General features: G+C 32.8%; 1 protein-coding gene across 2 annotated transcripts in view; it reads left to right on the forward strand.

Moving 5' to 3' along the window:
- LOC140434966 (phospholipid-transporting ATPase ABCA3-like) overlaps window positions 1–15,314 on the forward strand; it is a 117,508-nt gene that overhangs the window by 78,063 nt on the left and 24,131 nt on the right. Inside the window, exons 10-15 of one of the 2 annotated variants that reach the window (XM_072523612.1) lie at window positions 2,081–2,236; window positions 6,302–6,512; window positions 8,249–8,495; window positions 9,149–9,204; window positions 13,723–13,746; window positions 14,395–14,489. In XM_072523612.1, the coding sequence (XP_072379713.1) occupies window positions 2,081–2,236; window positions 6,302–6,512; window positions 8,249–8,495; window positions 9,149–9,204; window positions 13,723–13,746; window positions 14,395–14,489 (789 nt within the window). The remainder of the gene's footprint in view (window positions 1–2,080; window positions 2,237–6,301; window positions 6,513–8,248; window positions 8,496–9,148; window positions 9,205–13,722; window positions 13,747–14,394; window positions 14,490–15,314) is intronic. The other variant, XM_072523613.1, reaches the window with a different exon arrangement.

Below are 15,314 nucleotides of genomic sequence, written 5' to 3' on the forward strand. Positions count from 1 at the left end.
TCCCCTTGTTTTCAAAATCTTTTTCTTAAAATCTTAGGGGGACGACGTTTTTTCCCTTATTTCGATGGCATTTCGATGTTCTTCTCGTCTAACATTGATTCTTCGGTTGGTCTGTCCGATGTACGATTTGTCACAGTTCCCACATGGAATCTTGTATACTCCTTGATTTTCTAACGATATTTTTGTTTTGGCGAATGGTAAAATGGTTGAGATTTTTCTGTCGGTATTAAATATCGTTTCTATTTTGTGTTTTCTTAGCACTCTCCCTATTTTCTCTGTCACCCTTTACATATGATAGAATGGATTTTACAATCGGTTTTTCCTCTTCTGTTGGATCCTTAATTCTTTTTTGAGCATTATGAGCGTTTTCAATGGTATATGTTGAAAAGCCGTTTTTTCTTAGCGCTGTTTTCACATTATGCATTTCTTTATTTTTATGTTTTTCATCTGTCGGTCTTTCGGATTCTGTCATCAGGGCTTTAACCCTTTCGATACTGTTGCCGTAAAAGTACGATTTTTATTTGCAGCTTTGATGAGCGAGCGCCGTACTATTACTGAAATTAATCTCCATCGTTCAGATTCTGTTACCGTACATTTTTAAGTATTTGCATCTTTGAAGAGCTATAATCGTAATAGTACGTTCTACATTGTCCATCTTGCTTACTAGTATCGTTCATGTACGTTACGATCCACAAATACACCATACTGATGCCGTACATACACAACAGCACAGTTTTACGAAAAAAACTTCCACCACTTTCATAAAACGAATATAAACAAACTGCCGACAAACGAAAAACGATTCAAACACGCAACCGATAGTTGGCCCGTAGCGAAAGGGTTAATGGCCGAATGTAATTGTGCAGGATTGTGATGTGAATTGGCATGTACGTATCTATCGATATATGTGGGTTTTCGGTATAATGTGTGTCCTATGTGCCCGTCTTGCTTCTTTATTATTAACGCATCTAAAAATGGTAGTTGTTCGTTTTCTTCCAGTTCCATAATAAACTGGATTTTATGGTGTATACTATTGATGTGTTCTAAAAATACCTTTAGTTTTTCTTCTCCATGCATCCAGATTATAAAAGTATCATCCACGTACCTAAGCCAAAGATTGGGTTTGTGTTCGGCTGTTGGTATTGCTCGCTGTTCTATTTCGTGCATAAACAGGTTTGCTATTACCGGTGACAGTGGTGAACCCATCGGTGCTCCTTCAACTTTGCTCCTTATAGATGAAATATGTTTTATTTACGCAGTGCTTTCTTAGACTTAGAGTATCTTGTGGTATTGGATACTTTCTGCTTATAATTTCTAATGATTCATGTATAGCAACATTCGTAAAAAGTGAACCCACATCGAGGCTGACTAACAAATGTCCCGGCTCAAGAGAGTCACATCTTTTATACGTTCGATGAAGTGGCTTGCATTCTTGACGTAAGAATCCGCTTCTTCTGCATATGGTTGTAGCTGTTCAGCCAGAAATTTTGCCAGCGGTTGTAGAAGAGATCCGATAGAACTAACTATTGGTCGCAATGGTAATCCTGCCTTATGTAACCTGGGTAGGCCGTAAAGTTTTAGACATCTTTACGACTTTTCTCTAGGTATGAGATATATCTGATGTTCTTTCTTAAGGATATTCTGAACGAATATTTACACTTTTACAAAGAAAATAAAAGATAAAAAAGGAAGACAAGCATTCATGCCTCCTCATGAAAAAGAGGTCGTCCCCTATAAAACGAATTACAGAAATTTGTTTCTGGAAGATAGGTTATCTTTCAAGTATATTAGTGGTTGCCACATAGTAGATGGTGCTATGTATCGTAATCACGTTTACTTCTTACCGTTGAAAGGGAGGAAATTTCGTTATATCGTGAAGTCCAAGTTTATCAAGCCAACGACGTTTGAAAACTGTTTAAAAAAAAACTCTGACAAGGGAATACCATCACGGAAGTTCCGTACTTCATGTGTTTAATAATTAATAATAATTTAATACTTAAATATTATTTTTTTGCAAATTAATAAATCCTGTTTGAATGTTTCATTACTCTTTTTAAATTATTTTTCACGCATATTTTAGCTGAAAGGAAAATCTACAAAAGAAGCTAACGAAGAAGCAAAAAGTTTGTTGGCAAAATTAAATATGCCCGATAAAGAGAATTCCATGGCTCATACACTCTCAGGTGGTATGCAAAGAAAGCTGTGCTTGGCAATGGCCCTTATCGGTGATTCAAAGGTAAGCAAACTGTATTTATCTGAAATGAATATAACATAATATCTGATACATATACTGGGTCGAAAGTTCAAGAAATTACGCACATTACGAAATATACAACATTCGGCCGATACATCTTACAACGCAGCAAATGACGAATACTCTATAATATTCAATTTATTTTTAAATTCGAAAAAATATATTTAAGACTAGTTGTGAATTAGACAGAATGTTCATAAATAAGGTTGAAGGTGGGTTGCAGTATAAAAAATGATGCAAAAATAATTAGTTTTATTGAAAAATATTACAGAAGAATCGTCAGGTGTTACCGATCCGTCAAAAACACAAAGATATTTCCTTATAAAATGTCAATGCAAAAGAAGACTATCTCATTATATTACAGTAACTTCCCACAAGCTCACGCTTGCTTACATCGTGTTGACAGACAGCATATATCGTTAGCCAGCTGCTGATATAAAATAGCAGTAGGTATGACCTTCACATGGTAACCTATGCGTAGCAATTTTCGGGTTTTTGAAAGTGCGTTAAACATAAATCCGCGTCCGATCGTTGCATGCAGAAACTACATGGAACGACCGTTGACCGTTTATAGCTGATCGTACTGTTTCGGTTTGTCGACTATTGGCGTGTTCTTTCAGATGGTGGGGGTTACCACTAGGCACGTTCATGGTACAATGAATACACAAGGTATGATATTGCGCATGACATTTGACAGCTGGCCCAGGAGTGTGACGTAGTCAAGACCGCTCGAACCACCTCGAACCCATTATTACAGCTTAACGTACACATTAAGTTTGAAATTATGGTCAAAAAATGATCTAATTTTTTTTTAAATGTTTTGTTTTGGTTATAATTGAATAAAAAATATATTTTCAGCTGCGTAAAACCTTTACTTTTCCTAGGGATTCAGGCGAAATATTTATTTTTGTTTTCATACATATACTAATAATATAAGCACTCTTTTTGTATGCAAATCCGTTGAAATTTAAAAATTTTCTGCAGAGGAAATACTGTGAATAGGTAAATAGTAGTAGATTTGCTTATTGTGATTCCAACTCACTCACTTGTCCAACTCACTCACTTCCAAGCAGTTTTACTGAAATAAAAACAAAATAGATTACAATAAAGAAAAATCTGTTTTACAATTCAATATGGTATTTTAGATGAGTTATAATGAAATTTAGTAAAATAAAAAATATACACATTACTATAACCTACCGATTATTATATACAAAATTCACTTATATGAAAATAAGACACAAATTAGTTCAAACGCAAACACAATAAATATCGACTTCAGACGACTTTACACCGGCAAGACAGAAAGCTTGTATAAAAACAAAAGTTCAACAATAATATCGGTTATCAATGGTGACTATTGCAAATTGCAAGTTATGAGATAATAAATATATTTTAAAGTAACTCAATACTGACTGAGTCATCTATTTTATAATAGAAAAATAATTTAGATATATGCTTACATATGTCTCTTTATACAAATATCCACTTCGCAAGGGCTTAAAAAATTTGATGGCTAAAATTTAACCGGCGGCTGTATCCCAGACGAGCGGTCCCAGTAAAAAATTACCAGTAAGGCGCGCCTTACTGGTAAGAAGATACAATCTTTAGGTTTCATACATTTCCTAAAGATAGTGTGACCAGAAAACTGTGGATTATATCTTGTTGTAGATAGGATAATTTTAATTGTAATACTGCAAGAATTTGTTCTAAACATTTTAAAACTGAAGATTACCAAAGAAATGTACAACAGGAACTTTTAAATTACGTTCTAAAAAGGGTCTAAAACTCAAACCTGAGGCAGTACCTAGTCTTTATTTGCCTAGATCAAAATCGGCTACCCTTTTAACCAACCAAAAGAAACGCGTACAAAGAGCCGAACACAAAGAGTCCAAAAAGTATGTTGAGCAGCTTCTTACTACTTCTAGGTCAACGTCGTAAGTCTAAATCTTTATTTTTATTAATTATTAGTCATGAAACCTTAAATGGTTCTTTCATATCGATTTGTTAAGTAAGAAACTAGCCTCAGCCTGCTATGCAATTTGCAATAAGAACTGTTTCGGAGGAAATCAATTTAGCATCTTCCAAAATAACATATTTTTCTTTGTTAAATCATGTTATCATTATTAAAATATATAATGTTATCATTATTATAAACAATAGCAAGATAATTTTATGTGTGAATATTACAAAAGATGACATTTAAAACGTTGTGCAATATTGTGTGACCTCACTACACTCATATTCGATGGCCAGCTAGCTTATTCGATATAAATAAAGTTGACTTTATCATTATTTATTTTGATTTTGTGTTTAGTTCAGTAGGTATATATACGTTCAACTTTTGTGTACCTTTATTACCACTTTTTTGTATCTTTTTAAACATCTGAAATATCGAACTCTGGAGTATAAGTTAATTAACCTGTACCTACGTGTAATAAAAGATAATTAAAACCTGTTTTATAAAGGATATCTATGTTAAAAAAATAACTACCAAAAATCAATAAACTTAAATTAACTTCAAAATTTTATTTATGGTTAAATATTATAATAACATAATTTTATCATCTCTTTATAATTGCTATAATTAAATTAGCCAAATTATATAAAAAAACTTTTAAATTTCTAAAAGTTTTAAAAAAATCTTTCCTGTACAACTACATTCAAATGTTGCGGGAATAAGCGTTCTTGACTACGTCATGCGCGAAAGCGAACCGATTTTGGAACATTATGTATCATACCTTGTGTATTCTTTGTACCATGAGGCACGTTTAGCTGTTGGTCTGTTTTTATTCGGATGTACTGTAAAGAGTTGGGTTCCAGTTGGGAGATACGAAGTAGCTTTCCTCTTTGTTTAGATTCTCTGGATGCATTCACGAATGTCATGCTAGATATTTCTAGCTTTCACGATTTTTTCTAAAATAGAAGTAGAAATTTTTGGAAAGAATACGGAATGTCTGAATTCTTGGCAATTTTTTGCAGCTACAGCTTTTGCAGCTGTTTTTGACAGATTGACCAGTTTCGCCTACGTATGTGATGATACTGGTGTGATGAAGTGTTCTTTCTGTAACCGAATGACCAATTCGTTTATGAAAGACCCCCACATCAAGAAATAGAAGGAACCGATTATTTTTTACGTCCATTTTAAACCTTATTTGCATGTTGTGTATTCAGAGGATCGAGAAAAGAAGGACTAATGTTTTGACCGTGGAACCAATGTCTAGAGTTGAGGTCTCGTAAAGCTTCGATGAACGTACCAGCAATGATAAAAGAAAGAGAAGAGCTCATTTTATTTCCAGATACTTGTTTGAAGAAATTGCACCTGAAAGAATAATAAGTAGAATAAAGGCATTTATTCGCAAAATCAGCTAGAACCAAAGACACATTGTCATCGACTCCATAGAATATCGAGAGAATCTTGGATACTGTATGCATGGGAATGTTGGAAAATAGAGACGGCACATCAAAATTTACCACAACATTTTGAGGGCCAACCGTTAGAGGCAAAATCAAGCTAATGGAATTCCAAACATAGAAAGAAGTGTATATAAAGCTTAAATTCGTTTGTTTAGTACATAATTTTTAGGAAATACTTCTTGGTATCCGTCAGGGAGATCAGACTGCTTGGTGGTGGATGAAGTTTCGCGTTCGACTTTAAGGGTAGGATCAAGATTGATCTTGATGTAACAGGATATTATATCCTTGAGTAAGGAGTTATTAAATTAGGTCTTTTTACAGGAAAGCTGTTTTTTGCATGCTGATTAGAGCATAGATTGACAACTGCTCAAAATAGTAATTTGGCTCAAAATAGCATTTTGAAAACGACTTGCAATTTGGACACCTGAACGTCAAGTCAACAATTCGTTTTAAATTACCATTTATTTAGAAATTAATTATTTATAATTTAGAATTAATGGAAGATGTTTGATTTATTAGTAATAATTAAAATAAATAGGACAGTAAACTATATGTATAAAATATGACATGACTTTTAACCTGGCATGCATATATTGACGCATGCATTTATTGAATATGACATATTTTTAGGTACTCATTTTGGATGAGCCATCTTCGGGAATGGATCCCCAATCTAGAAGGGAGCTTTGGGATCTATTGTTAGCATGGAGAGGAGAGAAAACAATACTTATTACCACCCATTTTATGGAAGAAGCAGATGCACTAGGAGACTGGATAGCAATAATGTCTGACGGAAGTCTAAACTGTTATGGTACTCCTATGTTTTTGAAAAAGAAATACAGTAAGTAATTATATTTGATTTTAATAGAAATTAACGTTGGTTCATGCCATGTGTGTTTTTATTTATTTATTAGATGACCCAAATAAGAAGCTGTTGTTTTTGATGATGTTTTATTTTGTTTGTTATTTTTTTAGTTCTGTATAATAGACTAAGTTTTACTTGGTTTATCTTGATTGTTCAGTGATTATTGGTAGGTTTTCTATAGATGCTCCTTTTTCCATGACCGTTTTTTTATTATCTATATTTCTCTTTCCAGATTATCAAGTCGTTTAATACGTTTTAATTAATTTGCCTCTGTCTTTCTGTTGGGCGAAATTTGGTAAACGATTTTAAACCAACTTCCCGTCGAGTTAGACACTTGATGTTCAATACACATCTCAATATTAAATGATAATGCAAACGACCTCTTTTCTTATTATATCCTCCTAATGTTGCCAATTTCATTGGGGAGTTGTACACGGTTTTCAGCTAGTTGAAAGCTTTAATCGGCACTGCGTATTCTTGTCTACTCGCAAATGCGAGAGATTGGGTGAAATCAGGAGAGAGAAAAAAGATTGTCTTTACCCAATATAGCTTCGTCGATTTTTAATAATTTTTAAACTGTTTGTCCTTGTGTCGTGTTGTGTTAAGGTATCATTGAATATTTATGACATTCTCCATATATTGTTGGATAGCCTTTGGATGCTTTTCATTCAGATGACTACCGATTTCATTCCGGACTGAAGTGATGAACCCCTGTTTCATTAATTGTGATATTGATGAAACATTGAAGTTTTTCCGACGTAAACACTCCAACTCATTCCGATTAAATACCTCCAAACAGCACCGGCCGATACTCATCAGTTCGTTGTTTTTTTGCTCGTTGCTCTGGTATGAGAAAACGTGGCACCCATTTGGAAAGAAGCTTTCTCATACCCAAATGTTCATGTATAATAGTGAAAATGCTACTCTTTGATAATCTTTAAAGTCTCAACTATCTCTTGCAATTTCACTTTGCGGTTTTCCATAATAATTTTCAGCGTTTTTTTTTTCGCTATTTTCGGGAATGACTGTCTCATTTGGCCTTCCAGAGCGCTCAGCATCATTGGCGCTGGTTCGACCGCGTTTTAATTCAGCAAACTATAGTTTAATGGTTGTAATCGATGGAACAAAATACCGGTAACACTTTCTGGGCCATTGCACAGTTGGGACGGTATTTTTTCCAATCAAATAACAGTGATAAATCCACATACACAATTAGTTTGAATGCATTGTTTATAAAAATCACAAAAGTAGCGTCACTTCAAGCACTATAACTCAGTTTATAATAATACGAATGATATGAAATTTTTACAGTATGCTTTTGAAGGTTGACGCTACCGAAATGTCATGTCAATTAATAGATAATTAAGTAGAGTCGCTATTTCATGTTTAGATCCGGGACTTGTTGACCGACGAATTATTTCTGACCGATAAATTATATAGTGTTATATTTGCAAAATTAAAATACATTTTTGGTCACAACACATCTGTTCTGTATATAATGAAAATTGGGGAATTCGTTTTAAACATTTACGTTGTTAATTAATGAATGTCAAACCATTATCGCTCATCACGTTTGTTCAATATAGCCTATGTGGCCCTATTTACAAGTAACTTTAAGAAAAGTAACTGGTTAATGAACATAAATATATTTTTATGTAATTCCAATTATTTATGAACTTTGTTTTAAATGAAAAATACCCGCATTGTTACAGATACAGGTTACCACTTATCCTTAGTGATTCAAGAAGACGCAGATGTAGATGCTATTAGTAGATTTATTAAGACTTTTATGCCCGATGCACATTTGACGTCAAATAATGGAAATAACTTGGTCTTTGTTTTACCCTATCAAAATACCAATATGTCGAAACTTCTTGAACAATTGGAAGACAAACGATCCGATCTACACCTTATTAATATATCGATAACGATCACGACTTTAGAAGATGTATTCCTAAAGTAAGTTAAGAAATTAATTATTAATTATACTGTTCAACACATGTTTTGGTGACGGGCTTTTTATCTGTTTTTAAATAATTTTGGTATGCTGAATACAAAAATAACATGAGATTTTCTGTATTAGTTAAGTTGTAGAAGATGTAAGCACATTTGGTATTTAGTTAGTCTTATTCCGCCATATAAATGTTGTTTAAATACAACCTATAGAAACAAACAAAAATTAAAAAAATTAAAGTTCTGGCTTATGTCTAGTGTTTTCAGATCGCGCAAGCGCTTCTAACATGATTAACGACCACTTAAGTAGCCGGGACAGACTTTACGTGCCCTCTGAACACGGTGGCGGTTCAGTAAATTAGATATTGGAAAAATTTAATGGACAATTCAATGAATCAATGAATGGGCATTTATGAAATATGTAATTTTATCTATCTCTAAAATTAGAGTTGATAGAAGAAAAATATTCGTATTTTAAAAATCAGTGTACCAGAAATATTTAGAATAAATTGTTTTTTGATGCACCAAAAAATGCATATTTGTTTTTACCTCGCTGTGATGTTTTTACTGTCTAAAAAGTAGTGTATATTTGAAATGACGCTTTAAATTTGTTTGTATATTTTTATTTCTGTATATTATTGCAACTTTTTTCCTTTTAGAACACGACAAGAGATTGAAAGTTTATCAGAAGAAACTTCATCGGCGCCCACACAAGGTAACTAATTTATTTTATTACTATTAAACTACTGAGATAAGAATTTAATAAAGTAAAAAGGAAGGAATTGTATAAATAAATCGCTAAACGAACTAGAAATAAGCAGAAAAATTATTAGAATGATGCAACTAACACTACGAAGAACAGAAAACCAAGTAAAAGTAAATACTTAATGAAATATCATACAATTTCCTAGTAAATGAAGGAGTAAGGCAAGGTGACCCACTTTCATCTATTCTCTTTAGTCTCCTCCTGGAAATCGTGCTGCGGGAAGCCAATATAAGTAGACAATTATATAAAATAGAATTATATATCATAAAAAGCCTCAATGCCTGGTGTTCCTTTATGATATAGCAATAGTAGCAAGAAGCAAACAGTAAATAATATGGATAACTCAAGAATTAGAAGAAAATGCCATAAAAAAGGGACTATATATTAATGGCATAAAAACAAAATACGTAGAATGAACAGACCAAGAATATGTATGAGAAAAGTATATATCAGTTCAAACAAATAATAATACAGTACGTAAACCTTTCAGCTGGACATAGGTAATATACATTGAAGTAACTGTGGCAACTGCGCTTTCTCGAGTCTGCCAATATTCCACCACAAGAAGCGATAGCCTGCAATGTTATTGATAACTCGATAATCGGCACCTTCGGTGCCAATAGGAACAGATCGGAATCTGTTTGCTGTACGCATTTATTTTCAATTGGAACCATGAAGCGAAGAGTACCGTTTTAAAATGTTTATTTACACTTCTCCAGAAAAGGTTTAAATAATTAAATGGTATTATCAAGGCAATTCTTTGTCAGAGTGTGTAGATCTATTTGTTAATACTTTTGAAAATAGACCCATACCTTGCAGACAAACAGTTGCAAATATTGTAAATAGTTTTGAAATACATGTTTACAATCAAACACATTGTTTACCTCGGCCAAATCATGAGGAACAGCGAAAGATATGGGTTGCTGCAATTCATTCTACAAGGAAAAGTAGAAGGAAAACGAGGACTAGGAAGTCGAAGGATTTACTGACTGAACAATCGTATGTGGTTCAACACAACAACCACAAATCTTTTCAGAGCAGCAGTTTGCAAAATACAGATTGCCATGATGGTCACCAACATCCGAAACGGATAGGAACCACAAGAAGAAGAAATTTACAAGATTGTACAAAATGTTACAAAAGGAAAGAGATGTCCCCGGAAAAACAGCAGGAAATCGAAAGGAGAGTAGTTGTGCTACCATTGAGGTGGATAACTACAGAACCACTAGAAGGGTGGCCGAGGAGTTAGAGGTCTCGCATAAAGTTTTAAAAAAATATGGCTTTAAGAGTTTTAAATATTCAAAAAGTCGTTTCATCAAAAAAGAGTTATTTCCCCGAGATCAATTTCGTAGAATGGAGTTTTGTGAAGCTGTAATGAACGTATCTCACGAAAATGAGCTTAAAAGTTTATAAAAAATATCCTTTTCACCGATGAATTGTCATTTTCTATATGGGGTCATCACAATCCTTCCAGAACGTGGTATTGGTCTCAGGAAAATAAACATCAAATTATTGTACATCAGACTTAACGACCTCAAAAACTTAATGTGTGGACCGGCATTTTAGGTACCATGTAATTGGTCCATTTTTCATTGAGGGAGTTCTGAATTTAGCTAAATATCTTGATCTTTTACAAGAAAACATTATTCCGGCTTCAGAATCTGCCAGATGTACGTTTAGAAGATGTCTGGTATCAACAGGATGGCTGTTAAGTTTATAATGCACGTATCTTAAAAAATTATTTAAACGCAATTTTCCAGGATCGCATTATAAGCGGAACAGGCCAAATTAAATGGCCTACGAGATATTCCGATTTGCCTCCCATGGATAACAGCAGTGGGCTTGAGAAAGCGCAGTTGCCACACTTACCTCAATATATATTACCTATGTCCAGCTGAAAGATTTACGTACTGTACATATAGATTTGAGGAAGTTGAGAGTTTCGAATATCTAGAAACAATTATAACATGAGAAATATAGAAGAAGAAATCCAAAATAGACTAATAAAAGCGAACAAAAGTGTGTTTATGCAATAAATAGGTTACTAAGAAATGAATACATATCAAGAGGTTAAGAATATACAGAACGGTTATTAGGTCTATAGTAACTTATACATCAAAAGACATGGGCATCAAATATAAAACAAGAAATGGGACCGATATTGGAACGAAAAATATTAATGGAGGAACATGGAGAACGTTGTTTGGATCAGAAGGACAAACGTAGATCTGAGAGTGTTATATGGGGAGCCCAGCATACTAGGAATAATAAGAACCCAACGAGGATGCCAGAGGATAGACCGAAAATGATACTGTCAAGTACAATAGGAGGACATCAGAGAAAATATTGTCAACCCAGAACAAGGTGGAAAATGGAAGTAGAAGATGATCTAAAAAGACTCAACGTCACAAATTGGAGGATGAAAGCAATGGACAAGAAGGGATGGAGGAGAATAACTGTTTCACTTAGCTGCGTTTGAACTCCATATAATCCATAAGCCTTTTTTATAAAACAATCGTAAATTCCTTTATAACTCTTTGAATTTTAAAAGAAAGACAGTTAAGATTTGATTTCACGTATAGTGCCTCTGTATGTTCGTTTATAAGTATTTCATTTTAACAGGACTCATCAGAGCGACTGTTACAGAGGCTCCGAAGATGAAAACAAATATTTTCCGTCGAAAGGAAGCAACGATAAAATGGCTTCAGTATGGACGCTATATCGACATCTGATAATAAATCGCAAAAGTAGAAATCCGAAGATATTGACGAAACGAAAATTCAGAATTTTTGCTTGAATCTGTGCCTTCTAAGAATTGCAAGGCAACAAAGACGATGCTAAAAAGATGTAAAGAGATATATGGAGAAGCTAGAAGTTGCATTCCACAACATATCTCCTCATCTACGCAAAAATCCTTGAATTTTCTGTAAAAATATAAACAAAAAAATACGCTCTAGACAGGATTTGTGTCTGTGAGGGCAGATCTTAATTAATGCCAATCCTATTTCCTATCCCAGGTACACCGCATCTTGACGAAAGATGATTTTGATTTTTATTTCGATCTTAATTTTTGATACATTGATTAGAAAATGTATACATGATCTGTAATTGAATTTGATGTCTAACATCAACAAGGTTAGATTAGGTCTTCTAGTTTTTGAGGTCGTTCTACATTTGTATAATTTTTATTAGTGTAGAGAATTTGATTTGGCATGCATCATTGGTAAAGTTGTGTTATTTGTCTTATTCAATGGCTTTTTACTAGAATTTTACTTGACTTAAGTTTTGTACACATTTAGATTTCAAACAATGTAGGTATGTGGGTTATTTTTCTTTGGGATATAGCGTTTTTCTCATTTTGATGGTTTTCAATAGTTGTTTTTCTGTATTTAGTCTATTTATGACTTCTTTATTTGTTTTTCTGTATCTTGAACAATTATTCTCGTTTAAAATTCTTGTTTCAGGCCAATTTTGTAGTTAATCCAGTAACCAAGGTATTTTTAGTGATTTACCTACTCGAATATATTGCCATTTATTATCATTATATGTATAGAGATATTTTGATTCCTTTGGAAAATCATTACCTTTTTTAATTTCATGAGCTCTTGTAGATCTTCATGCCTTTGTCCAGTATGTTCTGAAATATCTGAGGTTGGTGCGTAAATCTGGATAATATTAATATTAAATGGAGAACATATTATTTGCAACTTTACTGTGTCGTCGATCGGTATAAAATTTCAATCAGCGTGGTTTAATTTTTCGTATATTTTTACTCCGATACCATTAACATGACTTGCATCATTATTTCCTGAGTAGTAGAATGTTTTGTCTATAGACGATTTTTATGGTTATGAAGCTATTTTCTTGTGGCATCTTAAAGTATCTGAACCTATTTTTATTATTTAAGTCTTGTCCCATCGTCCTTAATTCAAACCTAGCATTTTTATATTGAGTTTGCTGATTTCGTTGGATACATTTGCTAGCATTCCAACTTCGTAAAATATGTTTTTGTGGTTCCAGGTTGTTTTTTTATATTGTTCCCACCGGAGATTCCTCCAGGGACTGGTGTTGATGGAAACCATTGTTGTATTGACCATCGTAACTTTTTTGAAGAAAAATAATGAGATGGTCTCTCATTGTCTTCTTCATATTCACTTCACGTGGTTCAGAAAGTACCACGTGAATTTGGGAATGGGATTTGCTAGCAGACGTACTGTTCGACAATATCATCGGTTTATTGTCACGTGCTTCAGCAAGACACGTGTCCCTAGAGATCCCTTGCTTGTCCTGTATTCTCTAGAAATATAGGATTAATATTTTTATTTTTCATTAGCTAAATAGTTTAACATTGTTAAGCTTTTAATGATTTGGTTTAAAATAATATTAGAATAATTAAAAATAGCAATAAGATATATTAGTATCACATTATTAGATTTATTATACTGTGCTGTTTAATTAATGTTTCAGGTTTGTTGGACTTAAATGTGCCAGGTAATTGATTTTGAATATGGGAGATGGCTAACTTTTTCACTTTATTTTTTTCTGCACTTTGTGGTTTGCATGTGGTACTAATAATTTGTAGTATTTTGGAATCTATTTTCATAGTCTTGATCATCATTTTTTTATTAGACTTTAGCAGATCAGCTTGTTAAATAACATATTGTTTTATAACAGCTATTTTATACAGGACATTATCAGCACACTATCTTGTCACACGAAATTCAATTTCACATCGATTTTGTCTACATAGGAATTCCATGTGTATGGACTATTGCTGAAATGGATAATTATTTAAAATAATTCTGTGTCAAGGTCCCGTTTTCTCAATAAATAAAAAACATATTTTGAACAAAACTTTTGTACATTAATAACCATCTTTTCTCCCTTCAAACAAGATATTGATCCTCCTGGCTTCATTGTCCGATTTATTTTATACATTTATATATATATATATATATATATATATATAAATAAATATTTGTGGCAGCTAAGTTATTCTTATCATATCATATACTTTGCATGCTGCTAAACTGCATTTCTTTTATTTAGTAGTTTTAGTTTTTAGTATAGCATCCACTATACTTTTTTGTATTTTTCTGATATGATCAAAGACGTTTATACATTCTTTTTTATTTGCAGAAGACGTCGAACCTCATGTTTCTTTGACTCTTATTACTTTACTTAAAAAAAAAGTGAATTTCTCTCTAAAAAAGTGGTCAACATACATTGTACCTGTAAGTATTTATCATCATTAATCATTGTTACGTAAAAAAAGTTTTCAATATTAATTTTGTGTTATTTTTTTGTGTTAAAAATTATTATTAATTTTTTATTTTATTGTTTAATTAATTTTTTCCTTAAAAATGACTGATATTTAAGTAATGTCATATTTTAACAATTATCTAAAATAATAGCGGCTAGTATCTCAGAAAGTATGGCAAAGAAAATAATTAAGGAAGATAAAACACACCATTAACATTCAAAATTTGGTTCATCCAAAACAAGGATTTGCAAGCCCAGCTCCAAGTCATCGGTTAATCTACTTGAGCAACACATTATAAGAAATACCATTTATACATTTGCTAATATCTACAAAAGAAGACCTAACGTGAACGCCGTTTGGGAATCTGTTGAAAGAAACGAAAGAATTGCAACTGGTAAATTATCTTCCTTGAAAATAAAAAGACTGTATGCTGTAGACTAATTGATAGCAGAGTAAGGCCACTCGGTTATAAGTTTACCACCATATCAGATAAAACTTACCCGATTGAAAATGTTGGCCATTAAAAAAATGATGTGGCAGCAATAAACACCACTTTTAAATTAGCAGATGTTCTAGAGATAGCAAACACCAACTAAATGAAATCACGTCAGAGATATGGGTAAATACTTACAGGCATGTTAAAAAAACCGAAGAAGATTATTTCAACCGAGAATTCATTATGGATGACGCGCATGAATTGATCATAAATTTGGAAAATGATAATGAGTGTAAAACAGAACTGTCTAACAACGACGTAACTTATAAATGCAAATACATTTTGCCTAATTTCATTTGT

This window comes from Diabrotica undecimpunctata, chromosome 2, assembly GCF_040954645.1.
Source record: "Diabrotica undecimpunctata isolate CICGRU chromosome 2, icDiaUnde3, whole genome shotgun sequence".
Taxonomy (NCBI): Eukaryota; Metazoa; Arthropoda; class Insecta; order Coleoptera; family Chrysomelidae; genus Diabrotica; species Diabrotica undecimpunctata.